We start from the raw sequence: 26,424 nt of genomic DNA, 5'->3' as shown, positions 1-26,424 counted from the left end.
ACACAGACAAGTTTACAATACTTTAAACTTATGCAAAATATTGTGTGTCTTTAAATCTTTGCATTACAGATTTTGTTTTCAGTGAGCATACGACAGTCCTTTGCCTGAATTTTCCTTTCTTTTATTCTCAAATTTAATGTTTCAAGTGCACCATGACTTACCAATACTTCAGAAAATAAACATTCTCTGTAAGAAGTTGAGAACGGCTTTTCAACAGTCCTATTCTAGAGTTTCATTTGAGCCTCACCACTCTTTAAAAACGCACACAACAATTCTGAAAATTGCTGGGTTTGTAGCCCAAAAGTAGAAAGCTTCTGGAACTAATTTCTTCAGAGCGGTTCCGCAGTCTGCGGGAAGACATGGCCATGATAAACGAGGCATGGGGCCCTCCCCTCCTCCTCTCGACCCTTTCACTATTGAGAGTGCCATCTACAACACAACACACAATCTGTACATTATAGCTATTCAATCTGACTCTGTTAACAGCAGAGGAGCAAAACTCCAACCACCACCTGACCCCTCTGCAGCTTAAATTAAACGCTTAGGGCTCAGGTGCAGGAGCCACGCCAGAGCCCGAGTGTGTGTGCAGGACGCATGGAGCGCCCCTGTCCGCACTGCAGTGCGGCGCGCCCTCTCAACCGCAGCAGGGCCCGGAAGCGGGCTTTGAACAAAGCTTACAGCTGGTGCTCGGCACGTGACTTGCTCGGAATCTGTAGTAATAAAGCTATAACTGTGCTTCTCAGACACTGCGAACTTTTGTAGGTGTACTATTCACCCATCTTTCTGTCTCACCCAGGGGTTCTCACTCTTAGCCATGCAGACTGTTAAGTAATTGCAGCGACTTCCTACACAAGCATACACAAACTACCACTCCTGTTCCTGAGAGCCAGCTAAATATGTGATCCTCGCCTATAAGGCGAAAAGCACTCAGTTTAAAGCCAAATGAAATAAAACCCCATTACACAAGGCTCTCAAAAGCAAACATTTAAATTGGTTATTTCTGCAACAGAACCTTGAATTTTGAGGTTAGCGTTTAATTTGAATATCGCACCAATTACCGGAGATTCTCAGGGCAACAGAAAAATTTGCACTTCATGACCCTATTGCGCACGTATTTATTTCCATCCCTCCACCAGCCCTTTTAAAATAGTTCTGCCACAGCTCCTACATGATCTTTACTCTCTTCTTCCATCCTCCTCATGTGGCAAGGGCGAGACGACACGATCTATTTAATCTAAATTCCACTCTCGTTTAACAGCTACACTCGCCACGTTTTAGGATTATGGCACACAACACTGTAATACACTGCGGCCCCCCCACAGTTCTTTCAGATGCTCTGATCCTCTCTTGGGGAGCCAACCGACTCGATTTCTATTTTAAAGCTCAAAATTAACTCATTAAATAAGTCCAATTCAGAAAGGCTTGCCCTATTCCTTTTGACTGACAATCCTTCCAGGCAACTCCGACTTGGAGACCATGGCCCAGCACCCCAGCTGCAAGCTGGGTGGTTAAAGCATCTCTTCAGTCAGGCTTTCTGGAAAAAGCATTCCATTCAAGCACGTGAGCCTGGAGTTCTCATCCCGTCAATATAAAGAACCTCACTGTATGGAAAACATAGCAGCCATTTTAAGAACCAAAAATGCCACGATGGCATTAGAAGGCGTCACCGCCCTTGGGCTGCTTCTCCCGGCAGCGGTGCGGGGCCAGGGGCATGGTCATCTGCAGACAAGGATGCCGGAAATCACGCCCGGTTAGCAGCCACTTTGGTTTTGGCCAAAACCAAATGCCTGACCATGTTAACCAAGCATTAACCCACCATAAAGAAGCTCACGCCCAGGACATCTTCTTAGTAACCCCAAATCCAAAATTCACCCACCTTGAGGTGGGACGTCCCTCCTCAGCCCAGACCGTGGAGGAAACTTCTCTGTGCTCACCAGGGTCCTCTGCTTGTCGTCGTGGTTCGACCGAAGCTTCCTGCCAAGGGCAGCACAATGAGACACCAAGTCATCAAGCTGCCTTCTTCAAGACATCTATTATTATGAACCCCCTCATTGTGGGTTCGCCTTGCGAGCCTGTACCACAAAGGCAATGACGCAGCCTGCTGTCTCCTACCAACACTCAGCCACGGGACTGGCGAGCTCAGCTCCCCAAAGTGTTTCACCGAAAAGACTCGACTAGACCGTGCGTCCACTTCAGCTCTGGGCAGGAAGCAGAACTCCCACGTCAGGTCTGAAAAACCGTGTGACACGATTGGCCAAAAAAACCAAATCAAATACAGCTGGTTACAACTCACTGTGGCAAAGCCTCGAGCCCCAGGACTTGACAGAGTCTGGGATTCTTCTCTCCTGACTGAGCGAGCATGGAATTCTCCGAGGTCATGCCACACAGTCCGAGGGCCAGGGCAGGGCCATGGCAGAAACAAACGCTCGCAGTGTCTGCACGGCCGTTCAGCAGCAGCACGCCACGGAGAAAAGGGCAGCTCTCTTTACACGCACATATTGAACAGCGTGTATTAAACCTACTACTGGTTCTTTTTAAAAGAAACTGCATCTGTTATTGCAAGAATTTTTTTCTTTAAAGTATACAAATGCAGATTTAAAAGGCAGAAAAAGCAGGGAGAGGGAGAGCGAGACCGGCTGTTGACTTTGAAGTTTGGATATAAATATGTAGTTTTCTAGAAAGCTTGAAGTCAACTTTTACCACCAAAACTCTTGCCTTAAAAAAAAGTGCAACAGGGCCGGCCCTGTGGCTTGGTGGTTAAGTGCGCCCGCTACGATGCTGGCGGCCCGGGTTCGGATCCCGGGTGCGCATCGAGGCACCACTTCTCTGTCCATCCTGAGGCCGAGTCCCACATACAGCAACTAGAAGGGTGTGCAGCTATGGCATACAACTATCTACTGGGGCTTTGGGGGCAAAAAATAAAATAAATAAAATCTTTAAAAAAACAAAAACAAACAAAAAAAAAAGTGCAACAGTTTAATTCATTGCATTTTTAAACTACATTTGCCCCAGAGCAATCTTGAAAAAATTTGCAAAAAAAAGGACTACTAAAAAGACTACTAAAAATATTAAATGATATTGATATTTGAAAAGTGGCTATCATATGTTGTCTTGAGCCTTTACATAAAGCATACCTTTTCATTTCAGAGGAGAACATAACATCTTCTATAGTTTCCCCTAAGTTCTTTGCTTGGTATTAATGTAGGGACAAGCCAATCAAGGGGAAAGACAGATGAAGCAAGAGATGACGATGAGGAGGCTGGGAACTCAAGGCGCGGGTGAACATATGGCACTTAAGTTACCGTGATGTATCAGTGCTGTCCCCGGGTAACTTTCACAAATGTGACATTAGAAGAGCTGGTGCATTTAAATGCTCAAACAACTGGACACAACTCACACGGACACTGAGCCATTATATTTGGGGGTGTCTAATACGTGCCTTAAGACAGTGGTCAGGGGGTGGGCTTCTTCTTGCCCGCGACGCACTGCTCACCTGTTTGTAGAGGTCTGTGGACGGCGACGACCGGGACCTTTCGTGAATGTACTGCGGCCTCTCGTGCTGGTCCAGACCTGCATCCAGGATGTCATCCGCTGAGTGATACCTCCCCGAACTCCTGGCTTCCAGGGCTTTCCTCTGTTCCCTCCAAGAGGCTTGATACTCTGCAAAGGTTCCGAGCCTCTGAGAAGGTTCTGATTTCCCCACCTTCCCCGCTTTTCTGTGACTGCTGAGGTTTTCTCCAAAGGAGGTCATGTGGGCCCTCTTCTGGAAGCAAGGCTCTGTGCCCTCGCACCCGTGGCCTGCCATCTGTGGCCTCTCCAGCTTCTCTTTTGGGAATCCACAAAGCGCTTGCCTCTGCCTAGGCCCCTGCTGAAGGGGTCTGCTCGTCTCCTCAAAAAACTTCCACCTGTCGGCAAACGTGCCCACGGTCTCCTGGGAGGTACCGGGGTGCTGGGGCGGGCGGTGATCCCCGGAGAGCCCCACCTCGTGCATCTTCTCCGGTTCCGAGTACGATTTCAGTTTCTGCTCCACCGTGAACCGTCTCCGGCCCCCGACGCGGGGACCATGTGGCATGCCACCTCCGGACGATGGCAGCTTGGCCAGGCCCGCCTCCCAGAAGCAGGGGACAGGGTTGGGTTCCGTGCCGTCGTCTGGTGACCCTGCATAATGGTCAGCCGGGCTGGGGTCCAAGTCACGGCGCTTAAACGACGTGGCCCTCAGGACCCGGGCTTGAGCCTCCTTCACGTGGTCTTTATAGGTGCCCGGGAAAGAACCTTCCGGGGTGGCGCCGGCGGCCCGGCCCAGCTCCGCCCTCGATCCGCAGGCGTCTTCCTCCCCCTCGCTGGTGCCAGTCAGGGTCACCGTGCTTTTGCTTTTCTGCAGCGTGGCTCGTCGCATCTGGATCTCGTTCCTCAGAGTGGTGGCGAACCGGTCACTTCTCCGTGTGGGTTTGCCCACCTGGGCATCGAAGGCTGGCAGCCTCTCCGTGCCGCCCTCTCGGCCCTCCTGGGGCCGCTGGGTCCCCTCCTGGGCCAGCGAATGCAGCAGGGGCGTCTGGTGAGGGGAGATCTTGCTGCTTTCTCCCTCAGCCCACTTGACGCCATCTGTGACTTTTTTCGGGCCGGCTTTCGCCACGTGGCCACCTCTTTGTAGCTCCTTGACTCCCGTGCAGCGGCCCTCTGCCCCTCTGTCCACGGGGTCCCCCCTTTCCCTCTCAGGGGCGCCCCAGGGCCCCTCGTGTGGAGGCAGGCAGCCCCGGGGCTTTGGGCCCAGTGGCTGTGTGGCAGGATACTGGGGAGCACCTGGAGCTGGGTCAGAATGCCAATATTCCCCTCGCAGCTGCATGGCCTGGGCACCCCCCGGAAGGCACTGTCTCGTGGGCACACATGAGTAGCAGCTCTGCCCGCCACCGTCCCCCTTCTGGTCGGCAGCACTGGGCCACCTGACATGAGTGGGGCTGTCGTCCTGGAAGCAGTCAGCAGAGGGCTCCTGGCGGCCCCCAGTGAGAGCTACACGGGGCTGCTCCCTCAGCGACACAGCGGCCCTGGGGCCCTCGTGCAAGAAGGGACTCTCGTCACTGTATTGGCGTGGGTGCTGGCACCCGTAGGAAGGCTGTGGGAAACGCACGTCCGTGCTGGACAGAGAGGCCTGAAGCCGGCTGGGGGCCCCGTAGTCAGAGGACGGCCACCCGCAGTCCAGGTGGACATCCAGGGCACAGCCCGAGCTCCCGGGTCTCCTTCCGTCGGAGGGGCGCGTCAGCCTTCGCTGCTGATCGGCAGGGTCTGGTCTCCAGTCGCTGCAGGGCTGAGCCCAGGTCAGGCCTGGAAAGTGCTGCATGTCAGCCACCTCTGAGAACGGGGGGCCCTGGGCCTTCTCGTGGCTCTTGGTGGCAGCAAAGCTGTCACTGCGGAGAGGGGGAGGCGGTGGGGGAGGGGAGGAAGGTGCTTTTTTCTTCTCGGGAACATACCAGACTGGCCCCAAACTGGACCTCCCAGAAGTGGCCAGCTTGGGCTCAGGACTGTCATCTGGCCTGGGGCTTTTGCTGCTGTCACAGGGGACCCTGGAAGGGAAATACCCAAACCTTTCCTCTGGGCCCTGAGGGTCGCCGGCAGCCTGGCCCTGCCGGCTGCTGCCCGGCTTGGAGGCCTCCCAGAGGCCCACTTTGTAGAGGAGGTTCTCCGTGGAGGAGGCATCGGCCTTGGGCAAGGTGTGGTCAGGTGTGCTGGAGCTGGTGGAGAATGAGCCGTACGCCGAGTCGCGCTGGTTTGGGCCGCCCAGGCGGTCGATGCTGCTGTTGGACTTGGCGGCGGAGAGGCGTCCGGAGGGGTAGGGCTGGGAAGGGTGGTCTAGGCTGTCGACGCTGCCCAGGGAGCTGAAATGGTCAGAGGTGCGCTGCAGGTTGGTCTGCTCCCACGCGCCCGACAGGTCATGGGAGGAAGAACTAGGAAACGAGAAGAACCACAGGGAACAGCTTGCTTTAGAACGGAGTTATAGCAAAGGGAAAGACACAACAAAACTGCAGCTGGCCCCATGCAGAAACATCACGATGCTGGCTGTAATAACTCTTCCCGGAACGGGATCCCTGGACCTGAAGGGTGACCTCAGCGCACCTAAATTTCAGCATTTCAAAGAGCAACTTTCTGAGGACAGGCTGAAAGGACCAAGTCTGACTCATGTGATGCCTTTTCGCAAACAGAGACCTTCAAATGCTCAGTACCTTTCTCACCCCAGCGCCCACAGGCTGGTCAAAGCCCACAGCGGTCACCAGACAGCATGCCCGTGTGAACGCTTATCGTCAACCACTAGTTAAGTGTGGCCGTTGCCAAACTGCAGCCCATGAGCTAAGAACAGTTTTTAGATTTTTTAATGGTGGGGGTGGTGTCAAAAGAATACTATTTCATGACCCATGAAAATGATATGAAATTCAAATTTCAGTGTTCATAAATAAAGTTTGATCAGAACACAGTCACGGCCCTTTGTTTACACACACTTTGTGGCTGCTTTCGAGCTCCAACGGCAGAGTTGAGTTGCTGCAACAGACACTGGCCCGCAGAGCCTGAAATATTTACTGTCCAGCCCTTCACAGAACAAGTTCACAGACCCCTGATTCAGTGTATGAAATGATTCTTATTGTGGATTATTAACACAAAAGAGGCAATCAAATGAGAGCGATTTTCAAATTAAAAGGAAAACTTCAGAGCCAGCCCTGATGGCCTAGTGGTTAAATTTCAGCGCACTCTGCTTTGGCGGCCCAGGTTTGGTTCCCGGTCGTGAAACCACACCACTCGTCCATCAGTTGCCATGCTATGGCGGCAGCTCACATAGAAGAACTATAATGACTTACAACTAGGATATACAACCATGCACTGAGGTTTGGGGGAGGGGGGAAAAAAAAAAGAAGATTTGCAACAGATGTTAGCTCAGGGCGAATCTTTCCCTCCAGAAAAGAAAAAAAAGGAAAAATTCAGGGATAACATTACTTTTCCAAATGCAAATACGAAAGTATTGCTAGCTCCTCGCTCAACTCCCAGTCAATGGCGTGTGTGACACATAACCCAAGAGACAGGCTTTATCAGCAAGATGAATGCTGCTGTGTTCAGGCGACTTATTAAACCTTCAGAGTTCACTGGAGCTGGACACAGACACCGAAAATACAGGTTCATAACTAGGATGGTGTCTAAGAGGAGGAAATAAAAAATCAGGTTTATTACAACAAGCCAGGTGATACACTGTTAATTAAGGCACATGTGAGCCTGAGAGCTCTCAACGGTGAAACTATTTATCCAGTCATGTTAAATGCTTTCATGAAAGCTCAATAAAGCTGGAATATTCATGCTTCAAGGAAAAAAACAAATTGTGGCTACTTTATGTTTGGGGAGAATCAAGACGAGAAAGAAAAATGTGAGACCAGGGCAAGGACACAGGACAGTGAACTGGCTAACTCATCTGAGGGAGGAAGATGACCGTTTGGGTTTTACACCATTTCCTTTGAGGACAGAGCAGGTACCCTTCTCAGAAACGGAGGACATTCCTCTCATCTTCCCACCAATATTTCTGTGGTGCTTCTCCCATGAGATCCTAATTCCAAGCAGATATAAATAATGCTAAGCACTCTTTCCACACAGATGTGGGCAGCATGTGTGTTTCTTTAATCAAGAAACTGCCAAATGGCCTTAATGGAGATCCTATTACATTAAGTCACTTCAGTAATGAAATAAAAGGCCCACTTTTCACTTAAGTTTTACCACTCAGTTGAGAATCTGTGGTTTTTCAAAAATACCCTGGGCTCCAAATACCATTATCTCTTGTCACTTTAAATAGGTAATACTGGAGACGTATTTCCTTCCCAGCACATAAATCCTTTACTTGGCAATTATGCAGCAGACTAGTATTTACTAACAGCCAAAAATTGTTTTTGAGATGGTTATGTTAGCTCCACACACACATATACAAGCACAAACATGCTTACATAGATACACATGCAGACACACATTCAAGCACGCACAAACACACATGCATACACTCACATAGATACATGTGCACACTCATACACACACACACCACAAATGCGCAGATACACATGCATGCACTCACACAGATACACATACACACGCACACATGCACTTGCACACACACACACCAAAACCACATTATGTGTTGTTACCATCACCCTTCTAACAGGAGACTAGTGAAGACACTGGCCACTAATCTGAAGAGACCAGTCAGCACCCTGTGACTAGCAGGAGCCTCACTAAGCCAACACCCCCATGGTGCTGTCACATGCTCAGCTGGTAGTAGCCCTTCTGCCCTGAAACATGGGCTCCAGGTAGGCCAGGTCGACCAGCACTCCCCCTTCCACCGACCCACAACTCCCACCTCCTCCATCTCATGCTGGGTGGGAAACCACTACAGGGCCCCCAAAGCTGGTCACAACCCCAGCATGTGGGCTGCGAAGCCCCCTGGTTTCCTCTATGCCTCCATGGCAGCCCCCTGGGGGTTGGGGAGAGGGTGCTGATGCTTCACAGAATTGCCTGGCGAGCTGTTGCAAAATACACCTGCCAGACCCATAAATAGCTCCTTCCTTCCAATCTGCACATAAAAATCTCAAAAGAAGGGTGGTGGCTGTGGGCATGTGAGTGGCATGGATAGCCGTCCCACTCGGCTCAGAACCACCAACTCAGCCAGCCCAAAGGGACTCAGCCAAAAAAAGTAAGTTCCCAGGCTCCTGACTTATCAATTAAACAACCTAAAAAAGGAAGCACCACTTCTTCATCCTTTCTCTTATGTTTTATGTTTTGTTTCTAAGTATTGTACACCTGCCTACTCAGTGAAAAAAAATTTGAGTCCTTCAAGTTATGCTGTGTCAATGGCCTTTTCTCATCCGAAAACCAAAATCATTCTAAAGTCAAGAAAGGTGCTATCATGACAGGACTGGGAAGTTACGAATGTTTGCAGAATGTCAAATGAACTTCCCGTCCCAGCGGGAAACAAGCGCCTACCTCGTGTGGTGTCGGCCGTGCCAAGAAGGGCAGACACCGGCGGATGAGAACTGAGATGCTGATGTCTCGGGGTGGCTCTCGGAGAATTTGGTGGCGTGCCAGGAGTGAGGCCTCCAGCTCAGCTCATTCCTCCTGAAAAAGAATGCAGACGACTCAGGGACCGCACACAAAGGAAAACTCGGTGCCAAAACAGGAGCAAGAGACAGAAATAAGTCATGGCTACTGCTGCATGATTTATAGCATCGCTTTCAGATGGTTTCCACTGCATCTGGGCACAAGCACTCTTGACGTTTTTGTTAATGGAGAACTTACCCTGGTGCAGAATGAGAATCACAGGCTCCAAAACGTGAACCATAGCCTTCAAAATTTATTCTAAATAAGTAAATCAATCTTGCCCTCCTCACCAATAAGACAACAGAATCTTCTATCCTTCCTGTCTCGGCATAGCTTTGCACAGGGCCCTCAGCCTCCTCAAGGAGAAGGCACTGTGCTGGAGAAAAGCTCCATGAGTCCCCACCTCAGCTGAGTCACAGAGTTTAGACAGCTTCTTTCTGTTGATCCACTCGCTTAACCAAGTAAATATGGCTATTGGGTAATTAACTAAGACTAGTAGCCGGATATGCCTCTGAGCCTCTCAGAGTGTATGTGAAGTCAACTAAGGGTCCCCATCATATGAAGCACAACATCCTAGACCAACAGGCTCCAGCCTGTTGGTGCCAGGGCTTCTCAACGTGGTACAAGCCTTCCCAGCTCCCTCTCCACAGACCCTGCCATCTCGCGGGTGGCTTATTAGTCTTTTTGCCCCACCTGCCCAGGTGTGATAATGCTAAGTCCAGTTGGAAATCCCTACAGCTGCTGTGTAAATCTAACAGAGCCTCCAGGAGAATGCAGCCATGTGAGGAGACTCACCCGCACTCGCCTCTCCTATTGTCACTTCTTCATTTTAGGACAGAACTAGCCTCAGTGTGGACAGCTGACAGCCCAATCCAGAATGGAGAAGAGCTCAATTGAGCCTCTTCACATACTTGATGGAGATGAAACATTCTTCCAGGCAGGCAAAAATATTAAAGATTATGATGCAATAAAGACTACTAAAGAAAAACCGAAAAATATTTACATCATAAAACTTCTGACAACTCAGATAATTAACAACGAAAAATCCATGGGTGGCAAAATGTGGAATGTGTTGACTTTATGATAGTTTTCCAGGAACTAAAGTATAAACAGGTGAATTCATCACACGCCAGAGGTAAAGGGATTGTAAAACCAAGACTGTACCTCATAGAGTTTCTCAAAATCCTCGTAAGGAAGGTTCTGGCCACGTAAATTTCATTTGCAGATGGCTTTTTCTGTGCTATAATATCCACAGCTTCTTTCATCTTCCTTTAGAGTTAATTAATGAAGGGAATAAACTAGACTGATTGAAACTGGAAGCAAAGGAAAAAAAGAAGACTTGGAAAAGAAAATGCCAGGGAATGACGTCAGTGACATGGCAGAGTGAGCTGTTCCCCTTATCTCTCCCCCTTTGAACTACAACAAAATGGACATTTACTGACGAATGGAGGATACCTACACAGCACAACAGGACACCTGAGAGACGAACGCAGCTAAACATCTGAAGGTGGATGGACTGGGTCCAGGGGAAGTAGTGGAGATAGGTTAGCACTCCCCTACCCTTCCCCAGCAGGCCTGTGAGTGCACGCAAACACTTTCTCAGCTGGTGGGAACGCACACAGTGCTGCTGTGGTCCCACAACGGGGAATGCATCTTGGTACAAATGAAAGAAGAGGTGGCAGCAGCCCTGAGCCAATGCACAAATGCTTTCCCAGCCAGCGAGAGAGCCCACCATACCACGGCAGTCCCAACGAATGGCCCAGGCTCGGACCCCGCCAAGAAGCCCCGCCCATCAAGCACAGTGGCCAGCACGACTGTAAGAAGAGGCAGCAGCCTCTTCTACGTGTGTGCGAGAATGCTTTCCTGGCCGGTGGGTGTGCCCATAGTACCACTGTGGCCCCACAAGTGGGAACACACCTCAGCATGACTGTAAGAAGAGGCGGCGCAGCCCTGAGCCCACACGCAAATGCTTTCCTGGCCAGCGGGAGTGCCCACCGTACCCCCACAACTTCCACCAGACGGGGTGGGATCAGAACTACAACTCCTGCTTCCCCCCAGCAGCAGCAGGTAGAATCTGCGACCTGATACTACCACAAATGTGCCAGCAAAGGATTAGTTCATCAAATACCATGAGAAACTAGAGCAACAAGGAAAGTGACAACAACTCAGAGCACAAGGAAAGTGACAAGTCTCCAGAAACCAACTCTGAAGTCACAGAAATTTACAATCTAAATGACAGAGAATTCAAAACAGCTGTTATAAAGAAATTCAACGAGGTACAAGAAAACTCAGACATTTCAATGAGCTCAGAAATAAAATTAATGAGCAGAAGGAATACTTCACCAAAGAGATTGAAACTATAACAAAGAAAAACAAGCAGAGATTCTGGATATGAAGAACACAATCAATGACATAAAAAGTAATCTAGAATCCTTAAAAAATAAAGCTGACATTATGGAGGAAAGAATTAGTGAATTAGAGGACAGAAATATAGAAATGCTTCAGGTGGAGGAGGAGAGAGAACTAAGATTTTTTAAAAAATAAAGGAATTCTTTGAGAAATATCAGACTCAACTAGGAAAAGCAACATAAGGATTATAGGTATTCCAGAGGGAGAAGAGAGGGATAAAGGAGAAGACAGCTTGTTCAAAGAAATAATAGCTGAAAACTTGCCAAACCTGGGGAAGGAACTGGACTTACAAATACATGACCCAATAGAACTCCTAATTACATCAATGCTAAAAGACCTTTGCCAAGGAATGTAATAGTAAAACTGGCAAAAGTCAACAACAAATAAAAACTATTAAGGGCAGCAAGGCAGAAGAAAATAACCTACAAAGGAACCCCTATTAGGCTGTCAGTGGATTTCTTGGCAGAAACCTCACAAGCTAGGAGAGAATGGAATGATATCTTCAAAATACTGAAAGACAGAAACTTTCAGCCAAGAATACTCTATCCAGCAAAATTATCCTTCAGATGCAAGGGAGAAATAAAAGCTTTCCCAAATAAACAAAAGATGAGGGAGTTCATAGCCACTAGACCTCCCCTACAAGAAATTGTCAAGGATGCCGTCACACCTGAAAGAAAAAGGCAAAGGTTTACAAAGATTTGAGCAAGGAGATAAATAGACAGACAAAATCAGAAAACTGAAGCTCTCTTTCAGAACAGGTTAGCAAACACTTAATTATAACTTAAAAGATAAAGGGAAGGAAAGCATCAAAAGTAAACATAAACACTTCAACTTAGTCACAAACTCACAACACAAAACAGAATAATTTGTGACAACAATAACTCAGAAGGGGAAGAGGAAAGAGATGAACCTGCTTTGGCTAATGGAGATAAGAAGCTATCAGAAAATGGACTATCTCATCTATGAGATCTTTTATACAAACCTCACAGCAACCACTAAACAAAAAAATAAGAGCAGGACCACAATTCATAAAAAAAGACAAAACTGAGAAAACCACCAAACTAAAAGGGCAGTCAGAAATACAAAGGAAGAGAAACAATGGAAATATAGAACTGGAAAACAAGAGATAAAATGGTACTATTAAGCCCTCATATATTAATAATCACTCCAAACGTAAATGGATTAATTCTCCAATCAAAAGACACAGAGTGGGTGGATGGATTAAAAAACAAAACCCAACAATATGTTGCCTCCAGGAAACACATCTCAGCTCTAAAGACAAACACAGGCTCAGAGTGAAGGGATGGAAGACGATACTCCAAGCAAATGGCAAACAAAAGAAAGCAGGTGTTGCCATACTTATATCAGAGAAAGCAGACTTCAAGATAAAAAAGACAATGAGAGGGGGTGGCCTGGCGGCATAGTGGTTAAGTTCACGTGCTCCACTTTGGTGGCCTGGGGTTCGCAGGTTTGGATCCCCGGCGTGGACCTGGGCACTGCTTGTGGCAGGCATCCCACACATAAAGGAGAGGAAGATAGGCACGGATGTTAGCCCAGGGCCAATCTTCCTCAGCAAAAAGAGGAGGATTGGCAACAGATGTTAGCTCAGGGCTAATCTTCCTCACCAAAAAAAAGGACAATGAGAGACAAAGAGGGGCAGTATATAATGATAAAAGGGATTTTCCACCAAGAGGAGATAACACCTATGAATATATAGGCACCTAACACAGGAGCATCAAAGTATATAAAGCAACTATTAAGAGACCTAAAGGGAGAAATTAACAGCAACACAATAATAGTAGCGGACCTCAACACCCCACTTACATCAATGGATAGACCATCCAGACAAAAAGTCAATAAGGAAATAGTGGATTTAAATGAAACACTTGATTAGATGGACTTAACAGATGCATATAGAGTATTCAATCCAAAATCAGCAGAATACACATTCTTCTCAAGTGCACAGGGAACAATCTCAAAGATAGACCATGTGTTGGGAGACAAGGCAATCCTCAATAAATTTAAGAAGAGTGAAATCACATGCAGCATCTTTTCTGACCAAAATGCTCCGAAACTAGAAATCAACTACAAGAAAAAAGCTGGGAAAGTCACAAACATACGGAGACTAAACAGCATGCCACTGAACAACCACTGGATCAACGAAGAAATCAAAGGAGAAATTAAAAAATACCTGGAGACAAATAAAAATGAAAATACATAATATCAACTCTGATGGGATGCAGCAAAAGCGGTTATAAGAGGGAAATTCATAGCATTACAGGGTCACCTTAACAAACCGGAAAATCACAAATAAGTAATCTTAAACTATATCTAACAGAACTACAAAAAGAACAAACAAAGCCCAAAATCAGCAGAAAGAGGGAAATAATAAAAATTAGAGCAGAAATAAATGAAATAGAAAATTAAAAAACAGTAGAGAGGATTTGAAACTAAGAGCTGGTTCTTTGAGAAGATAAACAAAATTGACAAACACTTAGCCAGACTCACTAAGAAAAAAAGAGAAGCCTCAAATAAATAAAATTAGAAATGAAAGAGGAGAAATTGTAACAGATACCACAGAAATACAAAGGATTACAAGAAAATACTATGAAAAATTATATGGCTACAAATTAGATAACCTAGAAGAAATGGATAAATTCTCAGACTCACACAACTTCCCCAAACTGAACCAAGAAGAAAAAGAGAATCTGAATAGACCAATCACAAGAAAAGAGATTGGAACAGTAATCAAAAACCTCCCACAAAACAAAAGACCAGGACCAGATGGTTTCTCTGGAGACTTCTACCAAACCTTCAAAGAAGATTTAATACCTATCCTTCTCAAACTATTCCAAAAATTGTAGAAGACAGAATGCTTCCTAACTCATTCTATGAAGCTAACATTGCCCTGATCCCAAAAACAGACACGGACAAATCAAAGAATGAAAATTACAGGCCGGGGCTGGCCCCATGGCTTAGCGGTTAAGTGCGCGCGCTCCGCTGCTGGCGGCCCGGGTTCGGATCCTGGGTGCGCAGCGACACACCGCTTCTGCGGCCACGCTGAGGTCGTGTCCCACATACAGCAACTAGAAGGATGTGCAGCTATGACATACAACTATCTATTGGGGCTTTGGGGAGAAAAATAAATAAATAAAATCTTTAAAAAAAAAAAAAAGAAAATTACGGGCCAATATCCCTGATGAACATAGATGCAAAAATCCTCAACAATATATTGGCAAACCAAATACAGCAATACATTAAAATACACGATCAAGTGGGATTTACACCAGGAATGCAGGGATGGTTCAACATCTGCAAATCAATCAATGTGATACAGCACGTTAACAAAATGAGGAATAAAAACCACATGATCATCTCAATAGACGCAGAGAAAGCATCTGACAAGATCTAACATCCATTTATGATAAAAACGCTCAGTAAAATGAGTATAGAAGGAAAGCACCTCACCATAATAAAGGCCATATCTGAAAAACCCACAGCCAACATCATACTCAATGGGGAAAAACTGAAAGCCACCCTTCTGAGAACAGGAACAAGACAAGGGTGCCTACTCTCACCACTTTTAGTCAACATAGTACTGGAGGTTTTGGCCAGAGCAATTAGGCAAGAAAAAGAAATAAAAGGAATCCAGACAGGCAATGAGGAAGTGAAACTCTTGCTGTTTCCAAATGACATGATTTTATATAGAGAAAACCCTAAAGAATCCATGACAAAACTATTAGAAATAATCAACAACTACAGCAAAGTTGCAGAGTACAAAATCAACTTACAAAAGTCAGTTGCATTTCTATACTCTAATAACAAACTAACAGAAAGAGAACTTAAGAATACAATCTCATTTATAATTGCAACAAAAAGAATAAAATATCTAGGAATAAATTTAACCAAGGAGATGAAAGACCTATACAATGAAAACTAAAGGACATTATTGAAAGAAATTGAAGACAATATAAAGAAATGGAAAGCTATCCCATGCTCATGGATTGGAAGAATAAACATAGTTAAAATGTCCACATTACCTAAAGCAATCTACAGATTCAATGCAATCCCAATCAGAATCCCAATCACCTTCTTCACAGAAACAGAACAAAGAATCCCGAAATTTATAGGGAACAACAAAAGACCCCGAATGGCCAAGGCAATACTGAGAAAAAAGAACAAAGCTGGAGGCATCACAATCCCTGACTTCAAAATATACTACAAAGCCATAGTAACCAAAACAGCACAGTACTGGTACAAAAACAGACATACAGATGAATGGAACAAAATTGTAAGCCCAGAAATAAAACCACACATCTTCAGATAGCTAATCTTCAACAAAGGAGCCAAGAACATACAATGGAGAAAGGAAAGTCTCTTCAATAAATGGTGTTGGGAAAACTGGATAGCCACATGCAAAAAAATGAAAGTAGACCATTATCTTACACCATACACAAAAATAAACTCAAAATAGATTAAAGACTTGAAGGTAAGACCTGAAACCATAAAACTTCTAGAAGAAAATTTAGCCAGTACACTGTTTGACATTGGTCCTAGCAGCATCTTTCTGAATACCATGTCTATTCAGGAAGGGAAACAAAAGAAAAACAAATGGGACTACATCAGACTAAAAAGCTTCTGCAAGGCAAAGGAAATTATGAATGAAATGAAAAGACAACCCAACAACTGGGAGAAAATACTTGCAAATCATATATCTGACAAGGGGTTAATTTCCAAAATATATAAAGAACTCATACAACTCAACAACAAAAAAACAAACAACCTAATCAAAAAATGGGCAGAGGATATGAATATACATTTTTCCAAAGATATACAGTTGGCAAACAGGCACATGAAAAAATGTTCAACATCACTAATTATTAGGGAAATGCAAATCAAAACTACAACAAGATATCACCTCACACCCATCAGAATGGCTATAATTACCAAGGCAAAAAACAACAGATGTTGGAGAGGATGTGGAGAAAAGGGAACCCTCACACATTGCTGGTGAAAATGTGAACTGGTGCAGCCACTATGGAAAACAGGACGGAGATTTCTCAAAAAATTAAAAATAGAAACACCATACAATTCAGCTATCCCACTACTGGATATTTATCCAAAGAACTTGAAGTCAACAATCCAGAGAGATTTATGCACCCCTATGTTCACTGCAGCATTTTTCACAATAGCTAAGACATGGAGGCAACCCAAGTGCCCGTCTACGGATGAATGGATAAAGAAGATGTGGTGTGTGTATATCTATACACACACACACACACACACACACACACTAGAATACTAATCAGCCATAAAAAAAAGACAAAATCGTCCCATTTGCACCAACATGGATGGACCTTGAGGGTATGATCTTAAGTGAAATAAGCCAGACAGAGAAAGACAAACACTGTATGATTTCACTCATATGTGGAAGATCAACAAACACACGGACAAAGAGAACAGATTAGTGGTTACCAGAGGGGAAGGGGGCCGGGAGGTGGGCAAAAGGGATAAAGGGGCACATACGTATGGTGATGGATAAAAATTAGACTATTGGTGGTGAGCACGACCCAGTCTATACAGAAACTGACAAATAATAACGTACACCTGAAATTACACAATGTTATAAACCATTATGATCTCAATAAAATAATTTGAAAAAAAAAAAGAGAATGCCTTACACTCTGTGGCAACACATTTCAACCCCATAAGTGGAATGACCGGGGTTTGAGCTAGTTTACTGGGCGGTAGTGCTCGGTGATGGGGGGCATGCACAGGGTGTGTGGGCCTTCAGGCAACACTGGCCTTGAGGACGACTTCTCGGGAAAATAAATCAACAGTGTTGTTCAGGGGCATCTTAGAGGGAAGCAAGAGTCAGGAGACAGAAGTGGCAAAGTCCTTCAGGGACTTTAAAGGGCAGGCTGGGAAGTTTCCTCCTTTTTAAAAAGATAATAACAGATACATGGTACTAAATAGGGATTTTTTTTTTAAAGAATAAACAAATGAAAATACAGTGAAAAAGGGTTATACCTACAAGCTATAACAGGATATCATGGCTACTGGAGACAATGAAATGTTCCTAAAATATATGTACTTTTGTCGGGTCCTCTGACTTTCCTCGTGCATAATGAATACATTTGGGAATCAAGGAAGGTTCAGGCTGGTTTCTGTTAGTCAGCCCCTCTAATGGCCTGAAATGGCCAGATTTGTGTGGACGAGAGAGGACATTCACCACCTTCATGCTGGTGGCTCCACCAGGAAGCCTCCAGGGACAGAGAACTCTGGTGCCACCTAGAGGTCTCACACACTCATTGTCCCTTTGGCTCAGTTTCAACCACTCCCAGATGGAAAAAAAAACAAGCACAGATTTAAGATTCTCATGTCAACAAGACTATCCTTCCTACATAAGATAGGTACTCAGGTAGCTTTGAACAATCTAGTCCCTGGAAATGTGGGGCCATGAGGAGAACACAGACAGGCCACGAGATGTGCCAGGACAGGAAAGCAAAACACCCCAAGTGAGGGTGTCAGAAAACACCGACCACACTGTCCTCAGTTCGTGGTTGTACCACCCTCACCACCTAACAGAGCCGGGAGTATCAGAAGTGAATGACCACACAACCGCATGCAGCAAACCGCACCTGAACCATTCCTTCACAACGGCACGTCTGCTACGGTCAGACCAGGTCAGGCCAGGTCCTACCACCACTGGGAGCCACAGCCCGGTGGTAAATATCAAACAGGAACGAATGGGAAAGCTGTGAAAGGAACACTCCCTCCGAGGGCCACAATCAGATGCAAGCCGGCTCGGGAGACCAGTAAGGAAGCCCCTAGCAGGAAGGAGGAATAGAGAGGGCAATTTCTGGCCCTAGAAACAGCCAGACGGGGCTGATGGGAGAGCAGCTCCAGAGGCTGAGTGGGAAGGAGGGGGAGCCGGGGCTCACTACAGGCCCGAAGGACTGCACAGCTCCACCCAGAGACGTCCACAGTTGGGCTTCTGCACAGGGCAGTGTGGGCAGAGATGCCAGGGAAGAAACAGCAGAGACCCACAATGTGGGGGGCAGGCTGACTCGTCCTGTGCACAGAGCTCCACAATCCGGGGAGCTCCAGAAATGCAATGGGACTTAGTCCACAGTCACGCCCATTCGAGACCGACAGTTGGTACCACGGTCAGCCCAGCGCACAGGGAAGAAATCCTTTTTATTCAATGGCTACTGATGTTTGTAAATCTTAAAATATATGCTTACTGTAAAAAATATGGACCATTTAAAACTAAAACGTGAATAAGAAGACAAAGGAAAATAACCTATGACCTAAAGATAACCACAGTGACATGTCTGTGCATTTCCTTCCACATGTTTTTAGACAACTGAGAACCTCCTGCAGACTTGGTGGGGCCCTTACCTTCTGCAGCCCGCCTGGTGTGAGCATTCTCCCATGCCATCGTCACTCTTCCAAAACGTGCTCTTCAATGTCTGAGTAATATTCCTTTCACACAAATACTAAAAAGCCATGGTACTGACTATTAACATTGGTTTTTCTGTTCTTCTAGATGAAATTATTCAGCCTAATTTCATCTAATGAGGGTTCCTAATGAGGGTTGCCCTGAAACCTTTCCCACAAATTGCACACCAAAATTCATCTAAATTTATTTCAGTTTTTAAAAATAAGTTTTTTTTCTTTGCTTGGAAAGATTTTCCCTGAGCTAGCATCTGTTGCCAATCTTCTTTTTTTTTCCCCCTATCCAAAGCCCCAGTGCATGGTTGTATACCCTAGTTGTAAGTCCTTCTAGTTCTTCTGTGTGAGCTGCCGCCACAGCATGGCTACTGACAGGTGGTGTGGTTCTGCACCGGGTAATGAACCCAAGCCACTGAAGCAGGGAGAGCGGCGAACTTGAACCACTCGGCCATCAGAGCTGGCTCTAAAAATAATTTTAAATGCTAGACAGTCTTTTATTTTTTGGGTGTTTTTGAAAGAATGAGGTTTAGATCACAAATACAAAAAATGCCAGGATACCATTGCAAATTAAGAACAACAGATCTAGATATCAAAAACTCTTTTTTTTTCTTTTGGTGAGAACGATTCGCCCTGAGCTAACATCCATTGCCAATCTTCCTCTTTTTGCTTAAGGAAGATTAGCCCCAAGCTAACCTCTGTGCCAATCTTCCTCTATTTTGTATGTGGGTCGCTGCCACAGCATGGCTGGTGAGTGGTGTAGGTCCACGCCCGGGATCCAAACCCGTGAACCCAGGATGCCGAAGCAGAGCACACCAGACCCAACCACTATGCCACAGGGCCGGCCCTGAAAAACTCATTTTTAAGAAGGAATTATTAAAATAAGTGCTTTAATGAAATGTTTATCATTCACATAAAGAAGAGCAGAATCCCCTCCTTCCTCTCAAAAAAAAACCAAAAAACAAAAAACACACTAGTACTGGGTCATTTTCCTAACCTTTTCCAATGAAGCCAAAAGGCACCGCCTCACAAAACAAACAGTCTGTGTTTGGTCCCCACGAGCTCAGACAGTCTGACAGTACCAGACCTGCTGGCTGGAAGCACACAGAGGTCAAGGGGGAGAGAAAGGACCTCGGCTCCAAGAGGGCCCTGGGTGGACTCCGTGATGGGGGGCATGACCAGGGTGTGTGGCCTTCAGGCAACACTGGTGTTGGGGAAGACATCTCTGGAAAATAGATCAACAGTGTTGCTCAGGGGCATCTCACAGAGAAGCAAGAGTCAGGAGACAGCAATGGGAAAGTCCTTCAGATAAAGGGCGGGCTGGGAAGCACCGCCAACGCTCCTCGGTGAGTCCTTGGGGTGACTGGGGCAAGCTCCGTGCAGGGAGACCCCAGAGCTTGGGGCGTGGGGGGTGAGGGTGCAGAGGTCCTGAGGGACAAGTCTCACAGAGGGCACAGGCCAGCCGATGCCGAGGGGGCGCCTGGGCTGGACGACAGATGCAACTACAAACACCCTTTCTAGTCTTCAAAAATGAAACAAATATGGGGCTGGCCCCGTGGCTTGGTGGTTAAGTGCGCGCGCTCCGATGCTGGTGGCCCGGGTTCGGATCCCGGGCGTGCACCGAGGCACCACTTCTCTGTCCATCCTGAGGCCGAGTCCCACATACAGCAACTAGAAGGATGTGCAGCTATGACATACAACTATCTACTGGGGCTTTGGGGGGAAAAAATAAATAAACAAAATCTTTAAAAAAAAAAAAAAGGAAACAAATACGTAGAAAGCGCCACCCTACAGACACAAAAGGAACCCTCACTCTGACCCGGCCGCTTCCTCCCTGTTCCGGTCAAGCCTCTGGAAGACTATGTCCTGAGCAGTCTCTCCCTCTCCCAGTCTGTCTCTACCTCCTTCCAGACCAATCTCCCTGCGACTCAGCTCTGGTCAGCTCTTGCCCTCACTCCAGAACCTTCAGCTGCTCCCAGGTGCCACAGAAGAAAGCCCATGCTGCCAGGTTCCCCAGCCCCCAGCCCGCTGGTGCTCCAAGTGTGCTCGCTGGGCCAGCAGCATTGGCCTGACCTGGGCACAGGCTTGGGTGGGCCAGGTATGTTTGCACAAGCCCTCCTGGCAATTCAGGGTCTAGCTCGGGTCTCAGAAGCACTGCTCCAGCCCCACGCTTTCCACCTCTCTTCTGACACTCCTTTTTGTTGCCTCCCCTGTGCAATCCTCTTTAGGAGGCCCTGGTATAAGTGACATAGGTCCATATTTCCATCTCACACTTGGCTCGGCCTTCAAAGTACAGCTCAACTGCCTGTCCCCAAGAAAGGCTCTGCTGAGGTCTGCTTCCATCTCTCCTTCCATCTGTTGGAGCCACCACTTGTTAGAGCCTTTCCAGTCCATGCCCATCAGCACACTCGGCTGCCAGCTCCCAGGGAACAGGCAGGACCTGATGGTACGCTCTTAACCCCCTGGCCGGAGTGCTTCTAACACATGTTACCTGAATGTATAAAAACACAGGTCAGAGCTCTCTATAAATGGCAGACGGTTCTTTTCCCTGGCAGTGCTCAGACAATGCAATGCTTGGATGGTGACATCACACTTGATAAAATCTACAGTCCTACGGGACAAGAGTCAAGCAGTTCTTCCGCTCACACGTGAGGAGAATTAAGTAAAGATAAAAATTCCCAAATGACCTAAATAGCTGAAACTGATACAAAACATCAAATCTGCATTTTAAACAAATGCCAGGGCCGAGAGGCAGCACTCCACCAGGATGGTAGCACCAGGGTTCGTCTCCACGCAGCAGGGGCACCCCCTATCTCTCCCATAGCAAGGGCAAGTGCCCGCTTCCTGTATCAGCCTCCCATGGTCCTCCGGGGTGCTTTCGTGGAGAAGACTGCGTAGAAATGCCACATCATGAACAGAGCGGAGTTGGAACACACCCAGATGGCTTGTTTTTCTCTGTTAACTTTTATAATGTCCATATCAATAAACCTATTCATGTTAGGAAAAAAGGGGGGGGGGGAGACTATCTCATCAGTACTATCAGTAGTCAAAAAGGCTTTGTCCAAACCACCTGTGTTCACAGCCATATGCCACCCCCCCGCCATTTGTCTAATGCTTGATTTAGTTCAACTCGATGCTTTAAAAGGGCACCAACACAACTTTCTGGCCACATTTCAACAGAACGGACTTTTTGGCAAAGAAACTCGGAACACTCAAATGTGCAACCATTAATATATAACTAATTATAAATAGCCCTAAGGATTAGCAACAGGCCTGATGAGTCACATATAATAAAGGAACAAAAATAAGTGAAACATTCTCTGCATGTCTTAATATATTAGAAACAACCAAAGCTTTCAAACTAAATTTCATAAACATCACTTGCATGCCTTGCAATGGAAAACAAAAATCTTAACTTTTTACCATTCCCTACTTGACTTAGAATATGAAACGTCTCACATAACAGATTCATCTGATTAAATAGCTTAAGCCATACTCTAAGTCTAAATCTGAACAGAAGCACTGTTTTCCAAAATAAAACAGTTCTGATCTACATGGTTTCCTTTTTCTCTTAATTTTAATCAAGCAAATAATGTTCTCATCACAAGAAAAAAAATTTGTAATGATGTTAACTGGACTTACTGTGGTGATCATTTTGCAATACATACAAATATCAAATCATTACGTTGTACACCTGAAACTAATATAATGTTATATATCAATTACATCTCAATTCAAAAAAAAGAAAAAAAAAAAGAACGATGGAAAACAGCCCAAACAAGTCAGGGTGTCTGTCCAGTATAAACTTCTAGGTCTACTCTGTTTTAACAAGAGAAAAGCACAGTAGCAAACAGCCATAATCCCCAAAATAGAAACTTTTCCCTTGAAACTTGAACAAATGATCTCAGACCACCCTCCAAAAGAACCGGTTTTTGCCAACACCCACCAGCATCCCTACTAAGGCACACACCCTCCATGGGAACACACATACAGTTTCTGCTCCAGGAAGAGCTCTCTGGAGGGGAGGGAATGGGGGAAGAGACACAACCTGACGATGTCCTAGCCATCCCGGTATTCTTGCCACACCATTGCACGTAGCTGCTTCCCGGAACATCTGTGCTAATCAATGCTGGGGCCGCTCTCAGAGCCACCTGCTCCAGGACCGCTCCAACGGGCCAGCGGCGGGGGGAGCAGAGTACAATATTGGCTTGGTGCAGAATTCACTGCAGCCTAGTGACATCCAGAAACCAGTGCATGTGGCACGAAACTTTCTCCTAGCAAGCATGGGCACTGTCACTAGATTTGAAACCTCCTTTCTTCCACTATGTAACCACGCCACACAGTCTCGCTAACCCTCACGGCCTCCTGCAAAGAACCTCCTCCGCTTGGGTGTTAATCTGCTCCTGAATGCAAGCTTAGTGGATGTAATTAGAGTCACAAAAGGGCTTAAGGCTGCCAGCAAAGAGGCAGGAAATAACACGAATCAACTCTATCGATGACCTGACCCTGGCAAAACTGTCTGCAACACCGGATGGCTCAAAGTAAGACCGATGATGAGGTGGCAGGGATGCTTCGTTGTAAACAAAACTAATATCACCATATAAATTCTCAAGACTGAAAGAGTAATTACAAGCTTTAGAAAATAATTTATGGCATGATATTTAAAAGAAATTTTCCCTAGGGTGTTTGAAATTATACATACTTTTTAGGGCCTGAACTTACGGCAACTTGCCTCTGAAGTGAGAAAAATGTCTCCCTGTGTCCCAGCACTCTCCATGCAGAGCTATTAGTGCACATTTTACAGCATCGGACAGCGACAGCCTTAACCCCAGCACTCCGACACGCCGAGCGCATCTGGCAGGCTAGCCCTGTCGCAGATCTCCAACAGCGAGGGGCTTACCCACTCAGCTGCTTTAATCAGGAAAATGCCATAAGTGACCCAGTTTCTGCTCTTAACCTTTCCCAAGCACATTTGCTTAAGCCAGTGGTATAACCACTGTGGCTGCCCAGCAAAACACCCTGTGGCCCTCTGTGAAAATACCAGTGCCCGGCTCCATTCCAGACCTGCCCCTCAGGTCTCCACGGCGGGGCCTGGACACCTAGGAAAAAAGTGCAGATCACAACTGTATAGAGAGACAAAGGAAAGGTTACCACATCCGCCCTGAACTTTCCTGCGAGTACTACTTCCTTGGCCAAGCAAAGCAAAGATGGATCAATGAAGCGCCTGGGAGGAAGGGCAAGGCAAGAACTTTCCACCAGCCTCTCCTCCTGGTCCGACAGTTGATCTGACGCCCGGGCGGACGCCCCTTGCCCCTCGACGTCTCACTAGCAGCGGATACCGCCTGGGCATCGCGAAGGAGAACAGATGTGCACTTGCTGGGGATTCTGGTTACAGGTCTTTGTTTCCAGCTGACACCGCTCTGGGAGAAAGGAAGTGCGTGCTCTCACTTGTCTGGGAAAGAAACTGTGCTGGGGAGAGATAGTGATCCGTGCATCTCCTAACGCATCCCTCTCCCAGCCCCGGTTTCTAAACAATGACAAGATACACGTCGCCTATGCCCCATGAAACAAGATACTGCCGCTTTGTAAAACCAGCCCACCGCAATCCTATCCTGGCTGCTCGGTTCCCTGCCCACCACACACCAAAATAAAACAAGCCTTCGGGATAAAAGACACAGCAGCTGTCGCTAGCGGGAGGGAGTTAGTATGTGAACACTATTCCCATTTTGTTTACAAAACCAGGGGTACGTATCACACATTGAGGTGCATACACCCCCTTTCCCCATAACCTCCCAGAACAACCAAACCTGCACTGGTCACTCTCACCACCAGGACCCTAACTTGATTTGATTCTTTATCAGAAAGTCCACCCTTGGAGCCAGCCCCGTGGCTTAGCGATTAAGTATGTGCACTCCGCAATTGGCGGCCCGGGTTCGGATCCCGGGTGCGCACCGACGCACCGCTTCTCTGGCCATGCTGAGGCCGCGCCCCACATACAGCAACTAGAAGGATGTGCAACTATGACATACAACTATCTACTGGGGCTTTGGGGAGAAAAAGGGAAAAAAAGGAGGAGGATTGGCAACAGATGTTAGCTCAGGGCCAGTCTTCCTCAGCAAAAGGAGGAGGATTGGCACGGATGTTAGCTCAGGGCTGATCTTCCTCACAAAAAAAAAAAAAAGAAAGTCCACCCTTTCTTAGGACGCCTGAGGTAGACAGGTGGTAGCTGAATCAGGTTGAACAAGGGTTGAGCAAGACAATTTATCATTTGGCCACACTCTCAAGTAGGATATTTGCGTGTTTGTGGCTCGGTCTATGAATTATTTACAGAGCGACTTTTTCTAAACGAGCCACTATTTTTCAAGAGTATATGACCCATTGTGCAGCTCTACGGAAAACGCTAACTAATCTATGAGACAGAGGTCAGATTAGTGGTTGCCTAGGGATGCACAAAGAGGAGAATGTTGAGATGTAAGCAGAGACTTAAATTTAGACAGAGAAGAACACATGTTACTGACCTAAGAGAAATTTTAAAAGCATTCACTGGTTGGTGGCTTTGTAATGAGGAAAATGATAAAAAAGTTAGTTTGGACTTTTAGAGATCCTTAAGGATCATATGCATCTTCAGGATTATAGCAACAGATCCTAATTTTTTTTTTTAATTTTATTTATTTATTTTTTTCCCCCAAAGCCCCAGTAGATAGTTGTACGTCATAGCTGCACATCCTTCTAGTTGCTGTATGTGGGACGCGGCCTCAGCATGGCCGGAGAAGCGGTGCGTCGGTTCGCGCCCGGGATCCGAACCCGGGCCGCCAGCATGGGAGTGCGAGCACTTAACTGCTGAGCCACGGGGCCAGCCCCAGATCCTAATATTAACCAACCAGCTTGGAAAATTTCATTCACATTTCTAAACACGGCACCATTTCAGACTTTTTCAAATAGGCAAAAATAATACCTACATATTATATTCAAAATTAATAGAAAATTATTTAAAAAAATTTTTAAACACCTAAGTGTTGATAGTGTTTTCGGAAAAAAAGCATCTGAACAAACTGCTTGGTTTGCGTTTATATCTTGTTATCCATATTACTTAAAATATTCAATTCCATCTCAACCAGACAGTCGTTCTGTGTACCCCTCATTTAAAGGAAACTGGGTATGCAGAATGCAAAACCAGGATTCTACACAGTGGCTCCCACTGATCCTTCAGGGCAAAAGTCTGATCCCTCTTCCCAAGAGTCTTTTAGATCCCCAATCAGCTAGCAGGCCCCCACGGCCTTCTCTTTCCTTCTACTGACCAGTCCTCATGTGGCATAGATACTTTGCTTTGAACAGAATTCAGACCATCTAAATACATTCCTCTAGCTCAAAAGAAAGCTTTGAAACACGGGGAATGATGCCCAGTTTCACTCATGATGACAGAAATGCCCATTTAAGCAAGAAAGCCAT

At 46.3% G+C, this 26,424-nt stretch overlaps 1 protein-coding gene across 4 annotated transcripts in view; it reads right to left on the bottom strand.

Annotated features, from left to right (window-relative positions):
- SHROOM2 (shroom family member 2) overlaps positions 1-26,424 on the bottom strand; it is an 82,793-nt gene that overhangs the window by 53,047 nt on the left and 3,322 nt on the right. For 2 of the 4 annotated variants that reach the window (XM_087428491.1, XM_087428492.1), the window contains exons 2-4: positions 8,998-9,129; positions 3,494-5,939; positions 1,877-1,974 (exon numbers count right to left, since the gene is read on the bottom strand). In XM_087428491.1, the coding sequence (XP_087284617.1) occupies positions 1,877-1,974; positions 3,494-5,939; positions 8,998-9,129 (2,676 nt within the window). Of the gene's footprint in view, positions 1-1,876; positions 1,975-3,493; positions 5,940-8,997; positions 9,130-10,275; positions 10,701-18,924; positions 19,431-26,424 lie in introns of those variants that run through there. The other 2 variants (XM_087428493.1, XM_087428494.1) reach the window with 2 other exon arrangements.

The sequence above is a fragment of the Ceratotherium simum genome, unplaced genomic scaffold (genome assembly GCF_057802395.1).
Source record: "Ceratotherium simum simum isolate JZ-2026a unplaced genomic scaffold, ASM5780239v1 HiC_scaffold_57, whole genome shotgun sequence".
Classification (NCBI taxonomy): Eukaryota; Metazoa; Chordata; class Mammalia; order Perissodactyla; family Rhinocerotidae; genus Ceratotherium; species Ceratotherium simum.
The sequence above is the reverse complement of the archived record's forward strand: the minus strand, read 5'-3'. Positions and strand labels throughout refer to the sequence as shown.